This window comes from Leopardus geoffroyi, chromosome C3 (assembly GCF_018350155.1).
Source record: "Leopardus geoffroyi isolate Oge1 chromosome C3, O.geoffroyi_Oge1_pat1.0, whole genome shotgun sequence".
Taxonomy (NCBI): Eukaryota; Metazoa; Chordata; class Mammalia; order Carnivora; family Felidae; genus Leopardus; species Leopardus geoffroyi.
In genome coordinates, this window is record NC_059338.1 from 130331813 (window position 1) to 130359097 (window position 27285).

The 27285-nt window shown below is 38.1% G+C and overlaps 1 protein-coding gene and 1 long non-coding RNA gene across 4 annotated transcripts in view; one reads left to right on the plus strand and one right to left on the minus strand.

Moving 5' to 3' along the window:
- The first annotated feature begins 1723 nt into the window (after positions 1 to 1723).
- ELOC (elongin C) lies at positions 1724 to 26732 on the plus strand. 3 transcript variants are annotated; one of them, XM_045454887.1, is made up of 4 exons: positions 1724 to 1825; positions 13748 to 13801; positions 18371 to 18514; positions 24869 to 26732. In XM_045454887.1, exons 2-4 carry the CDS (start codon positions 13798 to 13800, stop codon positions 25057 to 25059), a joined length of 339 nt encoding a protein of 112 aa, XP_045310843.1. In that variant the 5' UTR covers positions 1724 to 1825; positions 13748 to 13797; the 3' UTR covers positions 25060 to 26732. The 3 variants fall into 3 exon arrangements, with proteins under 3 accessions (XP_045310843.1, XP_045310844.1, XP_045310845.1); XM_045454888.1 differs by lacking the exon at positions 1724 to 1825 and adding an exon at positions 1889 to 2001; XM_045454889.1 differs by lacking the exons at positions 1724 to 1825; positions 13748 to 13801 and adding an exon at positions 16718 to 16826.
- LOC123586051 overlaps positions 13468 to 27285 on the minus strand; it is a 50658-nt gene continuing 36840 nt past the window's right edge. The window contains exon 5 of the long non-coding RNA XR_006706570.1: positions 13468 to 13632. This is a non-coding gene — a long non-coding RNA (uncharacterized LOC123586051). The remainder of the gene's footprint in view (positions 13633 to 27285) is intronic.

The following is a 27285-nucleotide window of genomic DNA, read 5'->3' on the forward strand; positions in this document are numbered from 1 at the left end:
GTAGAATGTATGGCCACCATTATTGTATGTCCTTTTTGTCTGTTTTTAGCTGTCTTTCCTCCCCATCCACCAGCTCTCTTTTCTTCCTTTAAGGTGAATTTAAGGGCAAAATGGCATGATGGAAAAAAGAAAAAAAATCGGTAAACCTAATACACTGATAAGAACCCAAAATATCTCTTTATACATTACTGGTTTAAAACATAAACAGAAGAATCTTTCTAGAAAATAATTTGTCAACAGATTATCAAAATCACATTTAGTCAATGTGTTTCTATACAGATGCTAAAAATGATGCCTGTTGAAACTCTGGCTACAGAGAAGTTCAGTTGGAAAGTTAACAAAATATAGAACCACATATACACAGTATGATTATGTAAAAATGCATGGAAAAAAACTTATCTGCAATCTATATTTTTTCATAATAAGCAATATAATAAGCACAGTAAGCATATTATATTGACTATGTAAATAAAAATTTATCCTAGACTAGGTTCTAGCGCTAAATCTGGCATTAGCTAGCCTCAGTATCCTCATCTGGAAAATTCTATCATTCTCTAAGCAACGAATATAATGATCCTTTAGAGGGTGATAATGCAATGAGGAAAAGAGGAAGATAGAAGGGGAGAAAACACTTCTGAAGTAAAGGAGGAAAAGTCTGATTGAAAAGGGCCCACAGCCTCCTCTCCTCACCCCATTGCCCCTCCTTCTTGCCAAACTCTATTCTGAGCTACCATTAAAACCAAAAACTTCCAAAAATGATTTTTGCAAAGTCTTTGAAAAGTAACAGAACAATCTGTTTGCAAAAAGCAAGAACTTTTATCTGCCAAATCAATAAAACATGTGTTTCAGCCTAAAGTTATTAATTAGGTCAACAAACTGGATCGCCTGTATCTATTTTCCTTTCGTGTATATTGTTAACACAACAAGCGCCTAGTTGAGCAACTTGTAATGATGAGTGTCTTGGCCCTACATTCCCTGCGTGCCACGGCCCGTAAACAAAGTGCAAACTTTATTTAGCTGTTTCAGCTTTTCTGGAAGGGTGCCTGAATTTAACCACAGTAAAGCAAGTAAAAAGGATAGGCCGACTGACAGAGTGAGAGAGGAAGGATGCTGGGGCAGAGAGCATGGAGTGTTAAAGAAGGTCTCAGAATTCAGTATCCGCGGCAGACGCCTGGAATCTCTGTGAAAGATCTCAGAATTCAGGACAGCTGAACAACCCCGGGCTGGGAGGGGAATGCAGGGAGGGTTTTGTGGGGAGGGGGAAAAGCCCCAACCCTGGGGGTAGGGACGTGATTAGTTTTCAGTAATCGGTGTCTGAGAGGAAATGAGGCCACCCGATTGCGTGAACAGTTGAGATGCTCTAGCAACTTTTCACAAGACAGATGCTGCTTTTTAAAGACCACGATCTTGTTAACATAGAAACCGCACTTCCACTTTGCAATTTTTTTCTCTGTAATCTCCAAGCCCCCACAAGTACCCCCAAACCAGAGGCAGAGACAACCTCTAAAATTACCAAAGATCTTAACATCCAATGTGAGAAACTACAAGTCCCAGGGTGTAGTGCTGCCGTGGAGAGTACCTGCCAGAGTAACTACAAATCCCAGGATGCAGTGCTGCGACGGAACTCCGAGCATCTCTTTCAGAATGATGTCCCTGCGGAAATCAGATCAGGCTCGGCGTTGCATGCTGGGAATCAGAGACTCAGAATCCGATTGGTTGAGATTTGCAAATGACCGCCGTCCGTGGTACTGTAGGAGTAGGGAGGAGGGCGTGCGCACTTCCTGTGCACGGAAGCCGGCAATAGACTGCGTCCCTGCCTTACCAGGTACCGATCTCCCGCGCGTTGTAGAAAGCGTCCATGACCCGGCGGAAGTGATTCCTCCAACTGCCCCGGAACCCACGGCGGCAGGCAGCTGGGGGTGGGGGGGTGGCCCTGGAGTAGGGGCTGTGGCGGTGCGCGGGGACCCGGCGCGGTGGCTGCGGTGGCTTCAGGGCTGACGAGTGAGTCTTGGGCTGGGATGGGAACGGAGCTCCAGATTCGTATGGAGAACGAGGAAGGCTTGTACTGGGCGCGCTCACAGTCCCACTTCCCACCCCTTCCCATTTGGGCGGGGAAGGAACGGAAGCTCTTAACCTCCCCAGGCCTCCTCAGCTCCTGGTTTGGGGGAGGGGAGAAGAGGGCGGCGGGACCTTTCTAGGCGCCTCTCGGTGGGTTTGGAAGCGGGAGAAGGAGGGGCGGTCGCCAGCGTGTCTGGGCCTTCCCCGGGCTGAGCGCGGGGAGGGTGGAGTTAGGAGCATGGCAGTCCTGTCGCTTTCCCTTTTTGCTTTCCCCGGGTGCACTCGGATAAGTCCTTTTCTTGGAGTCCGTCCCCAGTCACAGGAGTGACTCTCACAGTCTTTCACAGTCACCGTCCCCCTCTTTCCAGCTGCAGAACCCCGACAAGTTTACCTTCTGGGCAACTTGTCGGTCGATCTCTACCCGACTTGATAGTTTGAAACTGTCGTGCATCTACCTTCAGTTTTTCTGAAACGTATCTAGTACGGCGGCCGCTGAATTTCTCTTACGGAACTAAAATCTCTTTAGTAATCTGTAGCTGTGGAATTCTTGTCATTAGTGCGAGCATTTCTACTTTGCATCACCTTCAGTGTACGGAACAACCGAAATCCTTTAGTTTGAGTTTTAAAATCCTTATATGAAAACTGCCAAATTTGCTTTTTGACCCCCAAATAGTTGTTTCCTTTAGTGTATAGTAGACTAAGATGATAAATTGCTGATCTTGCTTACATTATAATTCATGATGTTGAAACATCACAGGTGGATTCATTCATTCTAGAGATACAATGGTAAGAAAACAGCTATGATCCCTGTCATCGTGGATATTTATTGCTAATTGCCAAGTAATGATTTGGGGTTCATTATTAGTTTTTAAATGGTCATTCTTTTTTCCCTTAAGTATGAAATGTATTTAGTAACTACGATTTCAAAATATATATACATATTTTTTTAAGTTTATTTCAACTCAGCTGCCGGTTTCATTACATTATGGTAATTGTGTAATGTAATTGGTAGTTAGTAGCCAGAGGTTATAGTCAACCCTATTTATCAAGTTCTGGTTTGTTTTTTTTTTTTCTTTTTTATGTTTATTCATCTTTGAGAGGGTGAGTGGAGGAGAGGCAGATAGAGAGGGAGACAGATGATCCGGAGCCGACTCAGCACTGAGAGCAGAGAGCCCAAGGCGGGGCTCAGACTCACAATCTGTGAGATCACGACCTTAGCTGAAGTCAGACACCTAACCGACTGACACATCTACACACCCCTATATATCAAGTTTTTCTTTTTTTCAAGTTTTAAAGTAATATTTGAGTGTACCTTATAAGGTACTTTCTTTGGTATTTTTTCCTTAAATAGGTTTTTCAGTACTATAAAATAATCTGGAAACTCTTTGCATTTACATTGATCTGTCTAAATGCATTTTGGCTCACTTGTAGTAAACGTTTACTGTTCCAGGGGCACCTGTGTGGCTCATTTGGTTAAGCATATGACTCTTGATTTAGGCTCAGATGGTGATCTCAGGGTCCTGAGATCGAGCCTGCTGGGGATGTTGTGCTGGGGATGGAGCCTGCTTAAGACTCTCTCTCTCTGTACTGTACCACCTCCACTCTTGGATGTGTCTCTCTCTCCAAAAAAAATTTTTAAAAAAAGTTTACTGTTCCATTATTAAATAAGATCAGAAAGGGGCGCCTGGGTGGCTCAGTCAGTTGAGCGTCCAATCTTGCGGTCTGTGAGTTCAAGCCCCGCATCGGGCTCTGTGCTGACAGCTCAGAGCCTGGACCCTGCTTTGGATTCTGTTTCCCTCTCTCTCTGCCCCTACCCCGCTCGTGCTCTGTGTCTCTCTCTGTGTCAAAAATAAATAAACATTAAAAAAAATTTTAAATAAGATCAGAAAAAGCCCATCTAGTCATACCTGAAATTTCAAGCCTTGAAATTGAGAAAACAATATTACCTTTCATTCAAGAAATATTTATCAAAAAAAGAAAGAAAAATATTTATCAAACATCTGCTATACGCCAGGCCTGCTATAGTCCTGCCCTTAGGGAGCTTGGGGAAAGCAGAGATACAATAAGTATATGTATAAGGAAATATAGTTTCAAGTGGTGATAGATGTGAAGAGATTATATCAAGATTAGAGTTAGGGTAAACTAGGTGACCAGGGTAAGGGTTTTGAATTTGATAGGGGAGTCAGCAAGGAAGATCTGCCTCTCTGAGGAGTTGATGGTTTTGCTTGGACAACCTAAATGATGAGGAAAATCTGAGGGAAGAGCTTTTAAGATAGCAGTAACTGCAAAATGCAAAGACCTTAAGAGGGGAATGAACTTGACCTATTACAATACAGAGAAGGCCAGTATAGCTGGAGCATAGTGAGGCAAGAATGATGGAAGATGAAAATCAGAATAGTTAGTAAAGATTAAATAAGATGCAAATTTATAGTCCTTTTTCTGTTTGTGATGAGAGGCCATTAGAGGATTTTGTGCAGGGGAGTAACATCTGACTCAGGCTTTCGATAACTAGTTACTGGTGGCAAATAGACCAAGTTGGAGGAAAGTGGGGAAACCAGCTCCTAAGGAGGCTTGTAGTAGTCCAACTGAGATATGGTACCTTGAACTAGAGATGTGGCGTGGAAGTTAGTAGAAATGGTCTGATTTGGAATACCATTTGAAGACAGAGCCAGGTGGGTCTTGCCTTCACCCTAGGACAGAACAAAATTTGAGGAATCAACAGTTTTGCGGAGCATCTGTGTGACCAGTAGTGCCATTTACTCAGATGAGGAAGACAAGAGGGTACACTGGTTTCTGAGGAATAAACTTGGAATTTTGTAAAGGAATAAGTCAGGAGTTTGATAATTATTGTACAGCTCAGAATGTGTGCACATAGGCAAGTTGGATATGTACAACTATTGCATGGGGGCAGAGTCATATTTTATAGGTAATATTTAAACCTGTGGACCAGAGGACATCAAGTGGAGAGTGTTAATGGAGAAGAGGGCAGATGACTGGGAGTACTGTGGTCAGAAGAGGAGCAAACAGTGATAGAAGCAGAAAAGGCAGGAGGATGTGGCATCTGTAACATTGAGGGAAGAAATTGTTTTGGGAAGGAGGTAGTAGCCAACTGTAAAACCCTGCTAAGAGATGACAAGTAAAGTAATTGAAATGTGATGAGCCCTTTGAGTGGATTAGTGGGCCAAAAGTCTGATCAGAGTAGGTTAAGGAGATGTGGATGGTAGTGATGTTACAGCATTTTGATGTGTATAGGAATAATAGGAATTTGGTAGGACTAATAGAACAAAGTCCTTGGAGAGGTGTGCTTACATGGAAGGGTTGGCCTTAGATAAGAAGGATTTTTTTTTAATGTTTATTTTTGAGAGAGACAGAGAGAGAATGTACACAAGTGAGGGAGGGGCCAGAGACAGAGAGGAAGACAGAATCCAAGCAGGCTCCAGGCTCTGAGCTGTCAGCGCAGATCCCTACACAGGGCTTGAACTCACAGACCCTGAGATCATGACCTGAGCCAAAGTGGGACACTTAACCAACTGAGCCACCCAGTGCCCCTATTTATTTTTGAGAGCAAGATAGAGAGCCAGTGGGGGAGGGGCAGAGAGAGAGGGAGACAGAATCCCGAGCACGCTATACCCTGTCAACACAGAGCCCTATTTGGGGCTTGAACCCATGAACCATGAGATCATGACCTGCGCTGAACCAAGAGTCGGATGCTCAACCAACTGAGCCACCCAGGTGCCCCAGGAAGAATGGTTTTTCAGCTTTTGAAACAGGAGGGTAGACAGAAGATATGGTATATACATGCAAGTAGAATGAAGGTAGAAAGACAAGGTAATTGAAGTGATATCTTTCTGTTTTCTTGATAAAATAAGTAAATTTGTCAGGGCAGGGAGGAGAAGGTGTTGGAGGTTTAGGAGAAGCTAGGATTTTTTTTCAGAGTAGAAAAGCCAGTTTACTACCAGGATCACTACAATGCCAGGTGCCTATTTAAAGTGTGTGGTCACAAATTTAAAGTTGAGGTCAGTCAAAATGGTTGTGTCTTTTTTCCAGCCACATCCATCTCTTGGTTGAGGCTTGAGCTAGGCAGAGAATTGGGTTTGCCCGGGATTGGGATGTGGGTGGGCATATACATCAGAGGGGAGGGCAGGGACATAGGGTATAAAGACTGTGAGATGTGCATGGTGCCAATCCTGATGAATTCAGTGGGATTAAGCAAGGTCAGAACTTGTTTTCTATTTGTTTTTTATATTTGTTTTTGGCCCATTATTCTGAGGGTTCTTTTAAATTAATTTATAATATGTAGAATCTAATTAGAGAGTATATAGTGGGAATATTTGCTCAAACCTTTTTAAACCAAAACAAAGGAGTTTGGAGATCATTGTCTAAGAGGGAGTTTAGGTAGTTTACAAGAGTGAGGAAGACAGACTCCGTTGAAGCACGTAGTGCTCTGGAGTCCTTAAGTGCTCTGGTGTATGACCGCAACAACTCTGTTGAATAAAGATGGGAAATTGGAGTTACAGGCATTTGTAGAGGGATGAAGAATTTCAGATGGGTATAGTCATGAAATAGTGGCTCTGGAAGGCACTTTTAGACACAGTTTAGCCCATTGTGTTTGGGAGATAAACAAGTATTATCACTTTAATTTATCAGGGTCTCAAGATAGAAATTTGGAGAGCAGAAATTTAGATGTGGACTTCCAGTGACACTTCTACTTTGTATGAAGGCCTTTCCCACCTCTCTCCTGATTTGGCTTATACTGTTACTTTGCTTGTATCTCCTTCCAGTTCTGCTTGGTAAAAATACCTCCTTACATTGAGACCCAGATCAAAACCTACTTTCCTTTTGTGGCCATTCACTTAAGAGATTCATAGTCCAAGATTTACTTCTTTAGGACTCCCAAAGTCCTACTTCTTCTCTATTAGCATCTGCAAATCTAGAGAATTTGGATTAGTTTTATTATCAGCATCAGTATCTTTTGAAAGGTTAATGAGACAAAACCATTCTGGATTGATATCTTTTTTTTTTTTTTTTTTTTTTTTTTTTTTCAACGTTTATTTATTTTTGGGACAAAGAGAGACAGAGCATGAACGGGGGAGGGGCAGAGAGAGAGGGAGACACAGAATCGGAAACAGGCTCCAGGCTCTGAGCCATCAGCCCAGAGCCCGACGCGGGGCTCGAACTCACGGACCGTGAGATCGTGACCTGGCTGAAGTCGGACGCTTAACCGACTGCGCCACCCAGGCGCCCCTGGATTGATATCTTTACAATGAAAAATACCTAAATTTAAGAAAAATCAATAAATTTTTAAAAACATCTTACTCTAACCTTATTTTAATTGAGATATAATTGACATACCCTGAAATAGTGTACCATTTAATTTTCCAGAAAGTTGCCTCATGTTCCTTCAGAAGCAACCACTGATCTATCACCATAATTCATTTTGCCTGTTCTAGAATTTCATATAAATGGAATAATGCAGTATGTACTTTTTTGTTTTTCCATTCAGTATAATATTTTTAGTATTCACCTATGTCTTGTGTACCAGTAGATCATCTCTTGTTGTTACGAATGGTATTCCTCTGTACAAATATATCACGGCTTATGTGTCATCAGAATAGTGTCTCATTTGTTTTGAATAAAGCTGCTCTAGACACTTCCATAAAACATTTTTTTCTTTTTTCTTTTTTAATGTTTATTTATTTTTGAGAGAGCACGTGTGCATACACGAGCAGGGGAGGGGTAGAGAGGGAGGGGGACAGAGGATCCTAAGCAGGCTCTACACTGTCAGCACGGAGCCCAGTGCTGGGCGCAAACTCACAAACCACGAGATCATGACCTGACCCCAAGTCAGACGCTTAACCGACTGAGCCACCCAGGCGCTCTGTACAAAATTATTTTGTGGGCAAGTTATTTCTTGGATGAATACTTAGAAATCAAGTGTGAGGATTTAGGAAAGACTTGTTTATCAGTTTGCCACTTGTAAATTAGTAAGCTATAACTTACCAAAACATAAGTAACTGAGAACCATCATTCACAGTGATCTGAAGTCCACTTAACATCACTGTAATGATTGCTGTGGTCTGCATCACCCTATGTAATATTTCTGATTGGTCATTTGGGGCGAGTCTAAAATAGAGTTTTTGAATATCAGAAGGATCTCTTCTAATCTAGATTCCTAAACGCCCATAGTTCACAACAGGCAGAACATAGGGCAGACATTTGTGAGGGTTTGTTTCTAGAAATGAAGCCCTGCTGATGGAATATTATAATGCAGTTGATTACTGAGTATTATTAGGTGTTATTATTTTAATAGTAAAAACTTGGCCATTTAGGACAACAATTAGGCTGTGACTAATTGTTAACTATCAGAAATAGATTGAAAATTGAGGTCAGTGCTTTTACTTTAAATGACCTAATAGATTCCCTTAGTAAAAGCAAAGAACTACCCTCTTTGAGCTAGTGTTAGTGTGTGTAGACAGCCACTGAGAACAAAACTTGTTCTTTTTTTTAAATTTTTTTTTTTCAACGTTTTTTATTTAATTTTGGGACAGAGAGAGACAGAGCATGAACGGGGGAGGGGCAGAGAGAGAGGGAGACACAGAATCGGAAACAGGCTCCAGGCTCCGAGCCATCAGCCCAGAGCCTGACGCGGGGCTCGAACTCACGGACCGTGAGATCGTGACCTGGCTGAAGTCGGACGCTTAACTGACTGCGCCACCCAGGCGCCCCCAAAACTTGTTCTTAAACTCAGGGATGTTTGGAAGCACATTTTAACCCCAGGAGATTTGAGGACATTATCAAACACAACATTTTCAGATAACTGAATTCGTTCCAGGAAACATAAAATTCTAGAGATCGTGTACAGAAATATATGTTTCATACACTTGCATTTATAATTAACAATTTGTGGTAGTCAGTGCAAAATTGTGAGACTGGCGTTTTGGTTATCATAATTTCATAAAATGTGGCTGTGACCTATGTCCTTGAAGTCTTTAAAATAATTATTTTAAGAACCAAGAATTCATATTGACTAAATTTTATTGTGAAAGATGGAATACCATCTCCTTCCTTCGTCATCCCCTCCCCTCAGTATAGCCCAAAATGTTTCAATAAACTTAAATAGAATAGTTTTCACAATGCTTGTCTAAAAGTTCTGTAAGTTTATTCAATGCCAACATCATGGGAAAACATAAAAGTAATTAATCTTGGTCAAAAGAATTGTACCTTTGAATAACTTTATTCTGTCAGAAAGCTCAGAATAGGAATATCTGTGTCCTTGGCCAGATACACTATTGTATGAAGTTTCACCCTGTTAACATTACCACATAATTACCATTGTGTTGGATACCTGGGTCATAAGGAGAGAATCTTGCCTTGTGGAAACTTACGGTTAGTAAGCAAGACAAAATGTATCTAAAAAGACACACTTTGAAGCATTTGCATCTAATAGTAAAGAAAACTATAAATTCCACAATGGAGGAAAAATGGGAGAGGAGTAGTACTATTTGCTAAAAGTATTAGGAGAGTCTATGCAAGAATTAGATATAGGAGCATTGTTATAAGTTAAATAGGCCAGAATGAGAAATTCTAACTCCTCTTGAGAGACATACATCCAGTGACACTATAAGCACATTCGGGCAGGATATTTTGATGTGTTATTACAAATTGGAATTGCCTTCTAACTTCTGTCAATTTGTATTACTTTGTTTTCCAAATTAATCATATTTTTACATATAGTTAGGAACTAATCAGGCTGACCATTGTTCCCTTATGAGCTGTTTGGTTCTATACGTTTATTTGTTTCTTTTTAAAAAATCAAATTTAGGGCGCCTGGGTGGCTCAGTTGGTTAAGCTCAGTTGGTGACTCTTGATTTTGGCTCGGGTCATGATCTCACACTTCATGTTTCAAGCCGCCTGGTCCGGCTGCACTGACAGGGCTCACCCTGCTTGGGATTCTCTTTCTCCCTCTCTGCCCTTCCCTGCTCACACACCAGCAGGGGAGGGGCACAGAGAGAGGGACACACAGAACTGGAAGCAGGCTCCAGGCTCTAAGCTGTCAGCACAGAGCCCCACCTGGAGCTCAGACCCACAATCCGTGAGATCATGACCTGAGCCAAAGTGGGACGCTTAACTGACTGAGCCACCCATGCACTCCTCAAAATAAACTTTAAAAACAAATTTAAACCACAGTTTTCTTTTAAAAAAGTTACAGTTTCCTAGTTATTTATACTTTGAACATGTATTTTTGTGCATTTTATTTATTCTGCAGAAAACATAATTAATAGGCAGGAAGCCACTTGTTTTACATAAACGGCACCAAACTATACCTATCATTCTAATCTGCTTTTTAAAAAATTAATCTTGGGGCGCCTGGGTGGCTCAGTCGGTCGAGCATCCAACTTCGGCTCAGGTCATGATCTCACGGTCCATGAGTTCGAGCCCCGCGTCGGGCTCTGTGCTGACAGCTCAGAGCCTGGAGCCCGTTTCAGATTCTGTGTCTCCCTCTCTCTCTGCCCCTCCCCTGTTCATGCTCTGTCTCTCTCTGTCTCAAAAATAAATAAACGTTAAAAAAAAAAATTTTTTTTTAAATAAAAAATTAATCTTGGTGGTATTTCATACATACATAGATTTAATTTATTCCCTTTCACTGCCCATAATAACTATCAATAATTGTAGATATACTATTTTTATTTAGGTCATTCCCTAATTGGGAACTTTTCAGGGGTTTTTTCAATGTTTCATTTGTGCACGTATTATAGTCAATATTCTTCTCCTTGCCTTTGTGCACAAGCTAGTGTTTCTCTAAAATAGATACCAAGAAGGAGAATTATTGCTAGCCTCCTGATGATTGTGCTGCTGCCTTCCAAAAACTGTTGTGCTATATATTTAGTATTATCCTCTTCCTCTTCTGTACCACTTGATTCTTAGCACATTTTAGTGTTTTAGTTTGGGTGTTTGGTGATTACTGTTGGGATCAAACATTTTTTTTGTACAGGTCTATGAGCTATTTTTATTTTTTTCTTCTGTTATTTTTCCAGAGTTCAGTGAGTTTTATTATATTTGTTTCTTTAATCTGTAGCATATTTTTTATGAATGGTATCAGTTAGATGTCTAACCTTATTACTTTTTCCAAGTAAATAGTGAATGTAAAGAGACATACAAAAAATAGATTTGTAGCTGCTGCTGTCATCTACTTAATAACCTAAGTCAATCAGTTAAAAAACTATTAGTACTAATAAGAGAGTTCTGCATAGGTGATGGGATACAAATCAACTTTTAATGGATTTAAAAGCTTTTCTTTAAAACACCAGCAATAACCTTTCAGAAAGTATAATAGGAAAACAGACAGAATTCATAATAAAAACTATAAAGTATCTAAAAGTCCACCTAAAAAGAAATGTGTATTGATAAAATGGGACTTGCCTGGACACTTAGAACATGTTTATCACACTGACTGTAATGAAAACAGTAGATATCTTAGGTATAAACAGGTTAGTGAGATAGAGTATAGTCTAGAAATTCCTTTAATAGTAAATGATTGCAGTAACATTTCAAATTTGAAGGATGGGCTGGCTGTTCAAAGATCTTTTCAATGTTCAGTAATACTAGATTCAAAACTGATTGCTTTGTGGGTGCTAGGCTCACCTAGAATTTCTATTGGTTCCCAAAAAATAAAAAACTATAAAAGAATAATGTTTATATATAACACTAAAAGCACAATATATCTGAGGACTTTTTGTTCATACTGTGTCTTTTGCCTAGAAATATTTTAACCTACTGCTCAACCACGTGTATTTACCTACCTAATTCGTATTTCCAGAACTCAGCTCAGTTATGGAATAGACACTCAAGTGTTTACCCTGAGAATTTTGTAAACCCAAACTGAGACTTATGTAGGTAATTTGTAGGTTACATCCCAATTTAATCACACTTTAAATATTTTTAACTTCTACCTAAGAATTAGGATTTACTCAACTATTAGTGTTAATATACTGTGGATTTTTTGTTGTTGTTGTTAGTGATGGGGAGTTTCTCTTCCCCCACCCACCCATCTTTAACCCTTGAATAAATGGTGAAATTGATTTACTATATTAAGAAGTCTATAGAGAAGCTGTTGCTACACAAAGGGCTTCTAAAATGTGACTGCATGGTTGCGTAGCTACTGCTAGTTAAGTAAACATCCTAGATGTTTGGCTCTGGAGATTTTCCAGATAGAAAGTTGGCACTTGAAGTTCTTGTTCTAGCTTTTCTATCATTTTTTTCCTTTTTTGTTTTCTTAGAATGATTACAAAGCAGTATGAACAGAATACAGTAATAATGACCAATGAATTTTTATCTGCTATTATTATCATAAAGTGGCAGAGTACTGCTTTTAGTACTTACACTTTCGATAAGTATCTAAGGATTTCTATCAGCAGCTCTTACCTAGCAGCAGTGGAAAACAAGTTTTAATGGGAGCCAGAATTTTTTTCCATAGCAGCATGGAATAATGGAAAGGAGTGCAGGCCCTAAAGCAGACCTACCTAGGTTTAAATCCTCTTGCTGCCACTTGAGCTATAGAAGCTTTAAGCAAGTAGCAGCCTCTTAGTGTTTCTTCATCTCTAAAATGAGAATAATAATACCCTTGTGGAAGTGTTGTTTTAAAATAATGTATGTAAAGCATGTAGTGCAATGTTTACCACTTATCAGGCCCTCAACTTGTTGGTAATAATATGACATTGCCCCTGTTGCCCTTATCTCGTGTTAGAAATGGTACTTACATATCCATGCTTAGCATTCTAGACTAACAAATAGATTTGATTCCTACTCTTACTCTGTCATTACTGCAACAAATCATTCAACTCCCTTATTACATCAGTGATGTTACTATTTTTTAAAATGAGGAATTACATAGGTTATCTCCAAGTTTCTTTCCTGCTATAAAATGTTATGGTTCATTTTCTTGGCCCTTCCCTTAAGGCTAGATAAAATACTGGTCAGGAATTTCTTAGAGAACAGGATGTTTTCCCATTAATAACATAAAAATACTGGTATAAATGAAATCTTGAAGAAATGATGTAAAAATAAAAAGTTACTCAAAACATGAACCCTTTTCCTTTTCTGCTCATCTTTGTAAAATTTAAGATTTGTCAGAATATTGAAGATTTTCTACAACTTCACTGTTAAACTTTAGAACTTCCATAGACTGCAGAAAAGATGCCACAGTGAAATGTATTATAAATGTGCACAATTACATAAGAGGAGGGCAAGCTTTATCTTTTTCATTTTTCTGAAGGCTACTTCATGTCCTTGGATTTATCATGTTATCAATGATTTAGCAAATACGTGCTTTAGTGTCTGCTAGTATCTAGTAGATACAAGTATACAAAGATGATTAAGGTCAGCGATCTCCTTCAAGTTCAATTCAACTCCTAAGGAACAACATCTGTATTTTTAAACTGTTGTCAGAATAGCTACCTTAAAGGGAAGGAAAAAAACAAATCTGTATTTATACAGACCACTATTCTGAAGGTGATCATCTTTTCCTGCCATGTTCAGAAACTTGATACTGTTCCATTTATGGTGGCTGGGAAACTCCTGCATAGCAGAGAGAGAGTTTTTAAACTTGTAATACCAAGGATATATTAAATAGTAATGGGCGAAAACATGTTATTCCAGCATTAATCTTAAAATAGCATTGTTATATTTTCAGGAAACTACTAAAGTTCCTGTGGAAGTAAAGTAGAATTTCATAAGAACATAATGGGTAAGTTACATAAAAGTCATTTTTTATTGCAACTAGTAGAAGCTGGTCTTCTCAAAGATAGGCCTTTGACATTGGTGAATGCAATCAGAATAGACTGAAATTAGTTGTTTAAATCTACAGCATCTGCTTACTGCAGGCAAACCTCAGAGATATTGTGGGTTTGGTTCCAGACCACAGCAATGAAGCTAGTCAAATGAGATATTTGGTTTCCCAGTGCTTGTAAAAGTTATGTTTATACTATACTGTGGTCTGTTAAGTGTGCAATAACATTATGTATAAAAAACAAAACACAACATAATACCTGCTAAAAACAAGGTATGCCTGTACATATTTTTGAAAGGCAGATAAGTAATGTTTTTGTGCCAAATATATTTGTGATCGCTAGTAAGAAATAGCACCTTAAGAAATTAGAAACTTTCCCAACAAGCATATAAAATACTTTAGCTTGCAAAAAAAACACAAGAATTGCAAATTTAAATAATTAATAATTGTTTTTATTTTTGTTCTAAGGGATTGATAATACCTGCTAAATATCTATATGCTTGAGTAGTCTATAATTTAAAAGTTACTTGCATCTTTATGAATGTCCCTGCTTTTTATTATGAAAAATTGTGAGAGTCATACACTACATAGACTTCAGTGATTGTTAATGTGTGGCCACATTTGCTTTCTGTGTGTGTGTGTGTGTATGTGTGTGTATGTATTTATATATCCACATACACATGCTTGCTTTTTTCTGTACCATTTATTTAGTTGTGCAGTATCACTTCACACCAAATACTTGAGTAGGCATCTCCTAATTCATTGCATATTCAGAATTTTCTCAGTTATTTCAGTAGTGTTCTTTACAGCAGGTACATTATAGACATAGCTCATTTTATTGTGCTTCACTTTATTGCACTTCACAGATACTGCAGTTTTTTGGTTTTGTTTTTTGTTTTTGTTTTTGTTTTTTTACAAACTGAGTTTATAGCAGCCCTGTGTGGAGCAAGTCTATTGGTGGCATTTTTCCAACAGCAGTTGCCCATTTCATGTCTCTGTCACATTTTGGTAATCTCACAATATTTCACTTTTTCATTATTATTATTGTATCTGCTACGGTGATCTGTGATCAGTGATCTTTGATGCTACTGTTGTAATTGTTTTGAGATACTATGAACCATGCTCACATAAGACAGGGAACTTAATCGATACATGTTGTGTGTGTTCTGACTGCTGCACCGACTAGCTATTCCCTCATCTCTCTCTCTCTCCTCAGACCTCCCTATTCCCTGAGACACAAAATATTGAAATTAGGCCAGTTATTAACCCTACAATGACTTCTGAGTGTTCAAGTGAAAGGAAGACTTGCACATCTCTCACTTTCAGTCAAAAGCAAGAGATGATTAAGCTTAGTGAGGAAAGCATGTCGAAAGCTGAGACAGGCTGAAAGCTAGGCCTCTTGCAACAGTTAGCCAAGTTGCAAATGCAAAAGAAAAGTTCTTGAAGGAAATTGAAAGTGCTACTCCGGTGAACACACAAATAATAAAGCGAAACATCCTTATTGTTGATGGAGAAAGTTTGAGTGGTCTGGATAGAAGATCAGACCACCCACAACAGTCCCTTAAGGCAAGGCCTAATCCAGAGCAAGACCCTGACTCTTCAATTCTGTGAAGGCTGAGAGAGGGGAGGAAGCTATAAAAGAAAAGTCTGAAGCTAGCAGAAGCTGGCTCATGAGTTTTAAGGAAAGCTGTCTCTATAACATAAAACTGTAAAGGTGAAGCAGCAAGTGCTGATGTAGAAGCTGCAGCATGTTATCCAGAAGATCCAACGAAGGTAATTAATGAGGGTGGCTACACTAAACAACAGATTTTCAGTGGAGATGTAACACTTTGTTTTGGAAGAAGATGCCATCTAGGACTGTTGTAGAGAAAAGTCAATGCCTGGCTTCAAAGGACAAGCTGACTCTCTTGTCGGGCTAATGCTGCTGGTGACTTTTAAGTTGAAGTCAGTGTTCATTGATCATTCTGAAAATCCTAGAGCCCTTGAGAATCATGCTGAATCTACTCTGCCTGTGCTCTACAAATGGAACAACAAAGCCTGGATGACAGCCTTACTGAATATTTTAAGCCTACTCTTCAGACCTCCTGTTCAGGGAAAAAAGATTCCTTTCAAAATACTACTACTTACTGACAACGTACTTGATCACCCAAGAGTTCTTATGGAGACGTGCAACAAGGTTAATGTTGTTTTCATGCCAGCAAACATAGCATCCATTCTGCAGCCCATGGATCAAGGAGTGACTTTGACTTTCAAGTCTTGTTACTTAGGAAATACATAGCTGCCATAGATAGTGATTCTCGTGATGCATCTGGGCAAAGTTAACTGAAAACCTTCTGGAAAAGGTTCACCATTCTAGATGCCATTCAGAGCACGTGTGATTCATGGAAAGAGGTCAAAATATAAACACTAACAGGAGTGTAGAAAAAGTGGATTCCAACCCTAATGGATGACTTTGAGGGGTACAAGACTTCAGTGGCAGAAGTAACTGCAGATGTGGTAGAAATAACAAGAACTTGAATTAGAAGTGGAGTCTGAGGATGTGACTGAATTGCTACAATTTCAAGATAAAACTTTAACAGATGAGGAGTTGCATCTTATGGATGAGCAAAGAAAGTAGTTTCTTGAGATGGAATCTACTCCTGGTAAAGATACTGTGACAGTTGTTGAAATGACAAGAAAGGATTTAGAGTATTACATAAACTCAGTTGATAAAGCAGTGGCAGGGTTTGAGAAGATTGATTGCAATTTTGAGAGAAGTTCTCCTGGGGTCAGATGCTGTCAAATAGTATCACGTACTACAGAGAAATCGTTCCTGAAAGGAAGAGTTGATCAATGCTGCAAATTTCATTGTCTGATTTTATATAATTGCCACAGCCACCCCAGCCTTCAGTAACCACCACCCTGCTCAGTCAGTGACCATCAACATCAAGGCATGAACCTCCACCAGCAAAAAGATTACTACTCACTGAAAGCTCAGACAATGGTTAGCATTTTTTTTAGCAATAAAGTATTTTTAATTAAGATATATACATTTTTTTTTTTACATATAATGCTATTGCATACGATGGTATACTGTAAACAAACTTTTATATTCACTGGGAAACCAGAAAATTGATTTGACTCACTTTTGCATTGCTTTTTTGTGGTGGTGTAGAACTGAACTCACAGTTATCTCTGAGGTATGCCTGTGTTTTATATCCAGTCAGGGATCACGTATTGCATTAATTTGTCTCTTTAATCTCATCTAAACAGTTCCCTCCTTTTGGGGGTGTGAGGAGTGAGGTCTTTGATGACCATTTAAAATTTAGATTTGTCTGGGTTGTTTACTCCTGATTAGATTCAGATTAAACATTTTGGACAGCAGACGAACATTAATGATTTTTTAATTTATTAATCCTAATTGGAAGGATTTTTAAATTAACTACTAATGAATAAGTAAATGGATGTTTATAGCTTGAATACTCCAGTTTTATCCTCTGTACTCTTTTTCTTGGGCTTCGTAAGTTTTTAGAATAAGCCTTAAGATATTTTCTTTCAGATATTGGTAACCATAAAAATAATTCTGTCAGTACAATACTGTGAGAATTCTAGATGTTAGAAAGATCTTATGGGGATATACAAAAATGCATACTCCCAGAAAAGTTATATTGAGCTAGCTACTGTGGCAGAAGCTGTGGTGGCAATGAGGATAGCTGGCAGTGGAGTAACATCTACGTGCTCTGTGTCCTCACCTCCACTTGGAATTTTCAAAGACTGGTATTTGTCTATATTCATTACTTCAATCGTGCAATAATTTAAACTCAGCAGTAAAATGTTTGGATTATTAATATGGACCAAGAGCAAGATGCTGAGTAAAAGGAAGCCCTAACTTTTAGAATTAGGAGCTTATCAGGGAAGTTGAATTCACATGACATATAAACATTCATTCATAAACACACAATGTGTCATATTTTTAAGATGAGTATTTCAGGTGATTTAAAGTTTTACTATTTGCTTATTTTATTTGAGCCTTTAAATTTGAATGTGCTACTGTGTTCACAAAAAAATTGTTAATACTTCTTTGAAAAATACTAGTAAATTTTCATCTAAAATCATATTCTTAAATGTAGTTTATTCTGACATTGGAAAATGTTTAGAGAATGATAAAACAAGGAATTAAAAAAACCTAAAATCTTGGTAGATCTTACCATCCAGAAGTGTTTTGGGTCTGAGTTATTCAAAAATTAACCTTGGGGGGCGCCTGGATGGCGCAGTCGGTTAAGAGTCCGATTTCAGCCAGGTCACGATCTCGCGGTCCGTGAGTTCGAGCCCCGCGTCGGGCTCTGGGCTGATGGCTCAGAGCCTGGAGCCTGTTTCCGATTCTGTGTCTCCCTCTCTCTCTGCCCCTCCCCCGTTCATGCTCTGTCTCTCTCTGTCCCAAAAATAAACAAACGTTGAAAAAAAAAAAAATTAAAAAAAAAAATTAACCTTGGTAAACCTGTTTATTTTAATTTTGTGATTCAAAAATCATTTTACTACTTACTTTAGATGGAGAAGAGAAAACCTACGGCGGCTGTGAAGGCCCCGATGCCATGTATGTCAAATTGATATCTTCGGATGGTCATGAATTTATTGTAAAAAGAGAACACGCACTAACATCCGGAACAATAAAAGCCATGTTGAGTGGCCCAGGTAGGTACATTTCTTTATTTTCTGTTAATAAATCTTTACTTTCAGTATGTTCTTAACTTGAATTAAGCTCTTCATAACATTAAAGGAAAGAGACAGTAACTTTTCTAACATTATTTCATGATTGTGTTGCATTGGAAAAATTGGTTCCTGCCATTTCCTGTTTTCAGTTATTTACCCTAATAGGAAGGATCATTTCCCTACATTAGTTTCCATGTTTAATTTCTTCACCACAGTAGGACTCTGATGGTGATGTGTGCTCCTAACTACGTATAAAGTTTATGTTTAGAAATTTACCACTTCCCAAACATCTATTCTTACCATTTTCTTTTTTTTTTTCCCTTGAGAGGTTTTTGGTTTTTTGTTTTTTGTTTTTTGTTTTTTGTTTTTTGTTTTTTGTTTTTTTTTTTACCTTAAAATTTTTCTTGAGGATTTGAATTTCTGGAGCACACAATAAATAATTCTGTGTTCAGCTTTTGGAGGAAACACCAAACTTTATACAGTGGCTGCACCATTTTATATTCCTACCATCATTGTATGAATATTCAAGTTTCTCCACATTTTCACTGACACTTATTTTCCCTTTTTTTTTGATTCTAGCCATTCTAATGGGTATCAAGTGGTTTCTCATTATAGTTTGGATTAACTCTTCCGTAGGGACTAATGGTGCTGAACATCACTTCTTGTGTTTGCTATACAGTTGTATATCGTCTTTGGAGAAATGTCTATTCATATCTGTTGCACATTTTTCAATTCAGTTGTGTGTCTTTTTGTTAGTGAGTTGTAAGCGTTTTTTTTTTTTATAAATTCTGGACAGTAGATCCGTATCAGATATGATATGCAAATATTTTCTTACAACAGTTGTGATTTTTTTTTTTAATGTTTATTTATTTTTTTTGAGAGAGAGAGAGAGAGAGAGAGAGACAGAGCACGAGCAGGGAGAGGAGTGGGGGCAGAGAGAAAGGGAGACACAGAATCTGAAGCAGGCTCCAGGTTCCAAGCTGTCGGCACAGAGCCCAACATGGGGCTCGAGCTTGTGAACCACCAGATCATGACTGGAACCAAAGTTGGACACTTAACTGACTGAGCCACCCAGGTGCCCCATAACAGTTCTGATTTTACCTCTTACAGTTAGGTCTTTGATTTTCACTTAATTTTTGTATATGATGTGAGGTAATGATTCAATTTCATTCTTTCTTATATGGGCATCCTAGTACCATTTGTTGAAGAGATTGTTCTTTCCCTCATTTAATGGTCTTGGCACCCTTGTTGAAAATCAGTTGACCATAGCCACATGGGTTTATGTATGGGCTTTCAACTCTCCCCCATTGATCTTTTTTTTTTTTTTTTTTTTTTCTTTAAAGTAATCTCTACACCCAACATGGGGCTTGAACTCACAACCCTGAGATCAAGAGTCTCATGCTCTACCCGCTGAACCAGGGCGGGGGTGGGGGGGCGGTGGCATTGCATTGATCTGTCCTTATGCTAATACCACAGTATTTTGATTACTATAGCTTTGTAGTAAGTTATGAAATGAGGAAGTGTTTTATTTTTTCAAGATTATTTTGGCTATTTGAGGTCACTTGTTTTGGGTCTTCTTAGATTTGCTTTAAATTCTAGTTAATACACAGTGTAATATTAGTTTCAGATGAACAATATAGTGATTCAGCACTTTCCTACAATACCCAGTGCTCATCACAAGTGCACTTCTTAATCCCTATCACCTATTTAACCAATCCCCCCACTCACCTCCCTTCTTGTAACCATCATTTTGTTCTCTATAGTTAAGAGTCTGTTTCTTGGTTTGCCTCTTTCTCTTTTTTTTCCCCTTTGCTCATTTGTTTTGTTTCCTAAATTCCACGTGAGTGAAATCATACGGTATTTGTCTTTCTCAGACTTCATTCATATAACGTATTACTCTAGCTCCATCCAGGTTGTTGCAAATGGCAAGATTTCATTCATTTCTTTCTTCTTTCATTCATTTCTTTCATTCATTGGTAATATTCCAGTGTGTGTGTGTGTGTGTGTGTGTGTGTACGTACACACACCACATCTCCTTTATCCATTCATCAGTTGATGGACACTTGAGCTGTTTCCATAATTCGGCTGTTGTAGATTATGCAGCTGTAAATATTGGGGTGCATGTATCCCTTTGAGTTAGTATTTTTGTATTCTTTGGGTAAAAACTTAGCAGTGCAATTGCTGGATCATAGGGTAGTTCTATTTTTACGTTTTTGGGGAACTCCATACCGTTTTCCAGAGTGGCTTCACCAGTTTGCATTTGTACCAACAGTGCACGAGGGTTCCCCTTTTGTCCACATCCTTGCCAGCTACCTGTTTATGGTGTTGTTGCCTTGGGCTATTCTGACAGGTGTGAGGTGATATCTCATTGTAGTTTTGATTTGCATTTCCCTGATGATGAGTGATGTTGAGCATCTTTTCATGTGTCTGTTGGCCATCTCTATGTCTTCTTTGGGAAAATGTTATTCATGTCTTCTGCCCATTTTTAATTACATTATTCAGTTTTTGAGTGTTGAGTTTTATAAGTTCTTTATATATTGTGGATACTATCAGATATGTCGTTTGCAAATATCTTCTCCCATTCCATAGGTTGCCTTTTAGTTTTCTTTTTTTTTTTTTTTTTTAATTTTTTTTTTTAACATTTATTTATTTTTGAGACAGAGAGAGACAGAGCATGAACAGGGGAGGGGCAGAGAGAGAGGGAGACACAGAATCTGAAACAGGCTCCGAGCTGTCAGCACAGAGCCCGATGCAGGGCTCGAACTCACGGACCGTGAGATCATGACCTGAGCCGAAGTCGGACGCTTAACTGACCAAGCCACCCAGGCGCCCCTTAGTTTTCTTGATTGTTTCTATTTAAGGTCACTTGTAATTCCTTTTCCATATTTTTTACTGTGAAATTTTTATTTATTTATTTAACTTTTTTTTTTTTTTTTTTTTTTTTTTTTTTTTTTTAGGGAGAGAGAGACAGAGGACACAAACAGAGAGGGATAGAGAATCCCAAGCAGGCATTGCACTGTCAGTGCAGAGCCGACGTGGGCCTTGAACTCACAAGCCGTGAGATTGTGACCTGAGCCAAAACCAAGAGTCAGATGTTTAACCGACTGAGCCACCCAGGCACCCCTACTGTGGAAATTTTAAAACATATACAGAGAGATTAGTATAATACACTTGCACGTACTCATCTCCAGCTTCAATTTTATCAATCTTCTGCATTTATTAGAATTCTCCTATGAAGAAATATTTGGTTACCCTGAAATATACTCTGTATAGCAAAAATAAGTGCTTGATTTTTTTCTGTTTACATATAATTTTTGAGTAATGAAATTATTCTTCAGCATCCTCCAGTAGCAAAGAGTGTTTGGGGTTTTTTTGTTTTTTTGTGTTTCATTTTCTTGTGACTTTTTATTATTTAAGGTTTTCTTAATCTAGTGTAGTCCTTCTCACTGATGCTCAAATTGCCCCCATTTGCTCCATTTTTATTCAGAAGGAGCCACATCAGGTTGGCTTCTGTGTCCTTTTGACCTGGCTCTGGTAATCTGGGATAGCTGTACTACTTTCTATAATGACAAGATTTCCTAGGCTCATTTGGTACATAATTCTCCAGTCTGAAAAAGAGCCATTTTTCCAAAGAGCCATTTTCTCCTAATGGAAAATGGGCCTTAAGGACCCCAGTCTGGTTGTTAGCAGTACTCCTTGCTCATGGGATGAATTAAGTTTAGACTTTTCTACTGGATAGAGCTAGGATTTACTTTAGAAAAATAAAATCATGGGTGCCAACAAATTTTAACTAAAAATTAAGATTAAAGGATGTTTGTTTTTTGTAAGTGTGGTCTCCTTTAATATATCTGCAGCCCCGAACTAATGTTTGCATAAAAAAGAATGAGGTACTGGGGCGTCGGTTGAGTGGCCGACTTCGGCTCAGGTCATGATCTCGCGGTCTGTGAGTTCGAGCCCCGCGTCGGGCTCTGTGCTGACAGCTCAGAGCCTGGAGCCTGTTTCGGATTCTGTGTCTCCCTCTCTCTGACCCTCCCCCGTTCATGCTCTGTCTCTCTCTGTCTCAAAAATAAATAAACGTTAAAAAAAAAAAATTAAAAAAAAAATAAAAAGAATGAGGTACTGATACTTGCACCTTCAGAATATGCTAAGTGAAAGGAGTCAGATACAAAAGGTCGCATGTTGTAGGATTCCATTTATATCCAAAATAGATAAATCCATAGAGACAGAAAGATTGGTTTTTGCCAGAGGCTGAGGGTTGGGAAAATGGGGAATAACTGCTTAAAGGGTTTAGGATTTTATTTTGGGATAGTGAAAATGTTTTGGAACTAGATAGCAGTGGTGGTTGCACAACATTGTGTATGTACACTGAATCGTATGCTCTAAAGTGGTTAATTTTATGTTATACGAATTTCACCTCAAAAAAAAAAACCCTAATGTTTGTCTAGTATCAAAGGCTTAATAAGTGTCTATTGGTAGTATTTCGTACGTATATTCAAGAAAGAGAATTTTAGTCATTGACAAACCAAAATTTACCTCATTGCTGTGAATTACTCATTCAATCCTGCTCTCTTTTCTTCCCACCCCACCCCCAAGCAACAATTATTAGAAAACTTTTAAAATACTACTACATTCTCAGAAAGTACATTTTTCTACTTTTTATATTCAGTACTCGTGCTAGACTGCTAAGAAACTATTTTATCCCTATAGTAAATGCTAAATGCTATAACCTTTATATAGCTAAAGAAATTTTGAGAGATCATTAAAAACAGTTCATAAAGTGTTACTAAAACAAAAAAAAGTAACTTATGAGGAGATCTCAGGAACATAATCATACTTTTAAAAACTAAAGGGGGAAACAAACATTTATTATTTATTTTTATATGGCAATTCACTATAGCACAGGGCTCCTGATGATACATAAAGACTTGATTCCCTAAACTGAATCTTCGAAAAGATTGTCTCTTTTTTTTTTTAATTTTTTTTTTTAATGTTTATTTTTGACAGAGAGAGACAGAGCATGAGCGGGGGAGGGGCAGAGAGACAGGGAGACACAATCTGAAGCAGGCTCCAGGCTCTGAGCTGTCAGCACAGAGCCCGACACAGGGCTTGAACTCACAAACCGCGAGATCATGACCTGAGCCAAAGTCGGCCACTCAACCGACTGAGCCACCCAGGCGCCCCAAGATTGTCTTTTTTTATATACTATTCACCTTTACTTAATCATGCCACCATGATTCTTAGGAGAAGCTAAAATTTCCAAAGTCCTTGGAAGAAAATTAGAATTTTAAAATTAGTCTTGATTAATCTCAAATACTATCTTAATAAAGATTTCTTTTTTATATTTATACTCAGAAATCAGAATAAGTTATTTCATGTGATGCTAGTTGGGTTTATTCTTCTCACGTTGTATTAGTTTGCTAGGGCTGCTGTAACAAAGTACCATTGACTGTGTTATTTAAACAATAGAAATTTATTTTCTCATAATTCTGAAGGTTAGCAATTTGAGATCAAGGTATTGGTAGAGTTAGGGGCGCCTGGGTGGCGCAGTCGGTTAGGCGTCCGACTTCAGCCAGGTCACGATGTCGCGGTCCGTGAGTTCGAGCCCCGCATCAGGCTCTGGGCTGATGGCTCAGAGCCTGGAGCCTGTTTCCGATTCTGTGTCTCCCTCTCTCTCTGCCCCTCCCTCGTTCATGCTCTGTCTCTCTCTGTCCCAAAAATGAATAAACGTTGAAAAAAAAAATTAAAAAAAAAAAAAAAAAAGGTATTGGTAGAGTTAGTTTCTTCTGAGGCCTCTCTCCTTGCCTTGTAGATGGCTGTCTTCTCTGTGTCTTCACATTGTCTTCCCTCTGTGTGCATCTTTGATCTATAACTTCCTGTTCTTATAACAATACCAGTCATTAGATTAGGGCCCACCCTGATAATCCTGTTTGGCCTTAATTATCTCTTTAAAAATACTTCCTGCACATGGGGCGCCTGGGTGGTGCAGTCGGTTAAGCGTCCGACTTCAGCCAGGTCACGATCTCGCGGTCCGTGAGTTCGAGCCCCGCGTCGGGCTCTGGGCAGATGGCTCAGAGCCTGGAGCCTGTTTCCAATTCTGTGTCTCCCTCTCTCTCTGCCCCTCCCCCATTCATGCTCTCTCTCTGTCCCAAAAATAAATAAACGTTGAAAAAAAAAAATTTAAAAATACTTCCTGCACAGAAAAAATAAAAAAAGAGGAAAAAAGGATCCTATCTCCAAATACAGTCACAGAAGTACTGAGGGTTAGAACTTCCCAACATGGGAATTGTGGAGGAACACAGTTCAGCCCATAACAAACATACTTGTTTTCTTTTACAGGTCAGTTTGCTGAGAACGAAACTAATGAAGTCAATTTTAGAGAGATCCCTTCACATGTGCTATCAAAAGTATGCATGTATTTTACCTACAAGGTTCGCTACACTAACAGCTCCACGGAGATTCCTGAATTCCCAATTGCACCTGAAATTGCACTGGAACTGCTGATGGCTGCGAACTTCCTAGATTGTTAAATAAAATAAATTATAATAAACTGTTAACTTTTTTCAGTATTTAATACCTGTAGTTCAGTTAGTAATTTTTTCATATATAGCATGTTGCCTGTGTGCAGTTGAACTTTAAAGTTCATTGCAAAGCAGATTATCTTCTGTTCTTTTGCATAGCAATCAAAGTTGAAATTTGTTTGCTACATCAACAAATTGAGGACATTTTCACAAATTGAGAAATAAACAAATATGCCAATTCGTAGGTGGTTTTGCCTTATCCTTTGGATGTGATTTTTAAAATTAGAGCAGTGGTGATATAGTAAAACTGAAATTTAAGCATAAATGAACACATTCTACAGGTAAATAATGGGGCTACGTATTTTTGTGTTTTTAGTGTTTTTTTTTTTAAAAAAACAAAAACAAAAACCTGATCTTGTAGCCGTTGTTAGCATTACTAGAGTTATGCAAATAATTGCATTATAAACATGTTTATAACTTAGCCAAAACATTGATTTTTATAACTGTCAAAGACATAAGAGTTGAAATTTCTTATGTGTCTTTTGATAAACTGCAGTATTGTTTAAGTGTATCTTGTTTTTTTGTTTATTGCTGCAATTTAAGAACTTTATTTAAAAGCAGTCTTGGAAGATTACTAGGCACAGCTTTTGAAGCAATCACTTTTTGAACCGGTAGCCACATGGTCAACAAGTAAACTACATGATTGATTACATGTGCATTGTGCATTTTGGCCAATCCAAAGTACTGTACCTGCATTGACTATAAAGCTTCCTTTGCAATATTCTTACATAGTCCCTTGTTGTGACTGCACTTCTGATTATTTAAATGTTTTAAAAGACTCATTATGGACTTTAATCGGCTCTTAAAAGCTAGACTTTTCAGAACTATTCTAGTCTTCCTCCAACAAACTGAAATGTTATAAAAGATTAAAAACATGGAGAGATGCAGTGCAAATCTTATCATGTACTTTGATATAGTATATGAATTATCTTCTATTAATTAAAATATGTCCCAATAAGTATGATGCCCATAATCTGTGGGTCTTCTACTGAAATCAGATTTACAAAGAGGTCATTCAGCTTTTATACTAAACAGAAAAACTATGACCGAGCCCCTCTGCTTAGGCATGAGAAAAGAAGTACTGGAGTGGGTTTATTATTATCTCTATCTTAGTGGTAAGACAAAACTATCATTATAGGAGATATATATTTAAGCCTTCAGCTTAGTTCTTTAAGACTGATTTAATATGGACCAGTTTTTCTGGAACCTACAAGAAACATAACCAAGATCTGTAAGTAATTTTTCCTCATAGAAGACCTAACATTGTACTTTCCAGCTTACTGAAAGCAATTAAATGTGTTAATTGCATATATTTTAGTAACTTCTCAAGACATACTGGTACATATTTTAGTATAGAAGACTATCAAGTACAAGAATTATATTCTATCTACTTGCTGACAAATAATGTCAAAAACCTAAATGATGATTCTAAAGGTCAAAGTGACAACTAGACTAAAGTTTAACTTTGACCAATTTTAGTAGGTTACTTTATGTGTTAGATCCAGAAGTAACCTTAAGTTTAAGATATTGAAGTAGAACTGAAAGATTAGGAAAAACTGTATATCTTGCGGCAAATGATACTTGCATGTTAATAAAGGCTCTTGACTGAAAGGTTTGATGAACACTTGGTGTTTGATCTTTTTAACTTTAATTTTCTCTTTTTTCTGAGAATTCATGAAACCACTTGCTTCAGGACATTTGCCATATGATTGAATAGCAGGAATTTTTATTTGGTTAAATCAAAGAGATACTTTTACATAGCATTGAAATCTTAACAGTTTTCTGAGACTTGATAATTAGTTTACCTTTCAAATGGGCAAATCTCAATTTTTTTCCTGCACATAAAATATTACCACAAAGTCCTGTTTTATTCAGTCAATACTTTATTTTTGTACTAAGATGATTTTATGCTTTTTAGGTTGCTTATCTTTCATGCAATTATTGACAAATGACAGTCTCCTTACTTTTGAAATCTTGTTGATACTGAGAAATGCAGTTTACTGTAAGCAGTAAATTCACCTCATGTTAGTAGAACTACATTTAGAGACATCTTGCTACATATGGAGTGGTCATCTTAGTGTGAGCCATATTGCTAAATTTATCGACTCTTCAAAAATAGTGCAAATATTCTGAGAAATAACACAAATGTTTTTGACCCAAACCTACTGAATAAAG

Bases quoted from the DNA above. Each gene is read 5' to 3' on its own strand.
- ELOC (XM_045454887.1), top strand. The intron at 18,515-24,868 runs GTAGGTACATTT...TTTCTTTTACAG, and splicing joins AGCCATGTTGAGTGGCCCAG to GTCAGTTTGCTGAGAACGAA.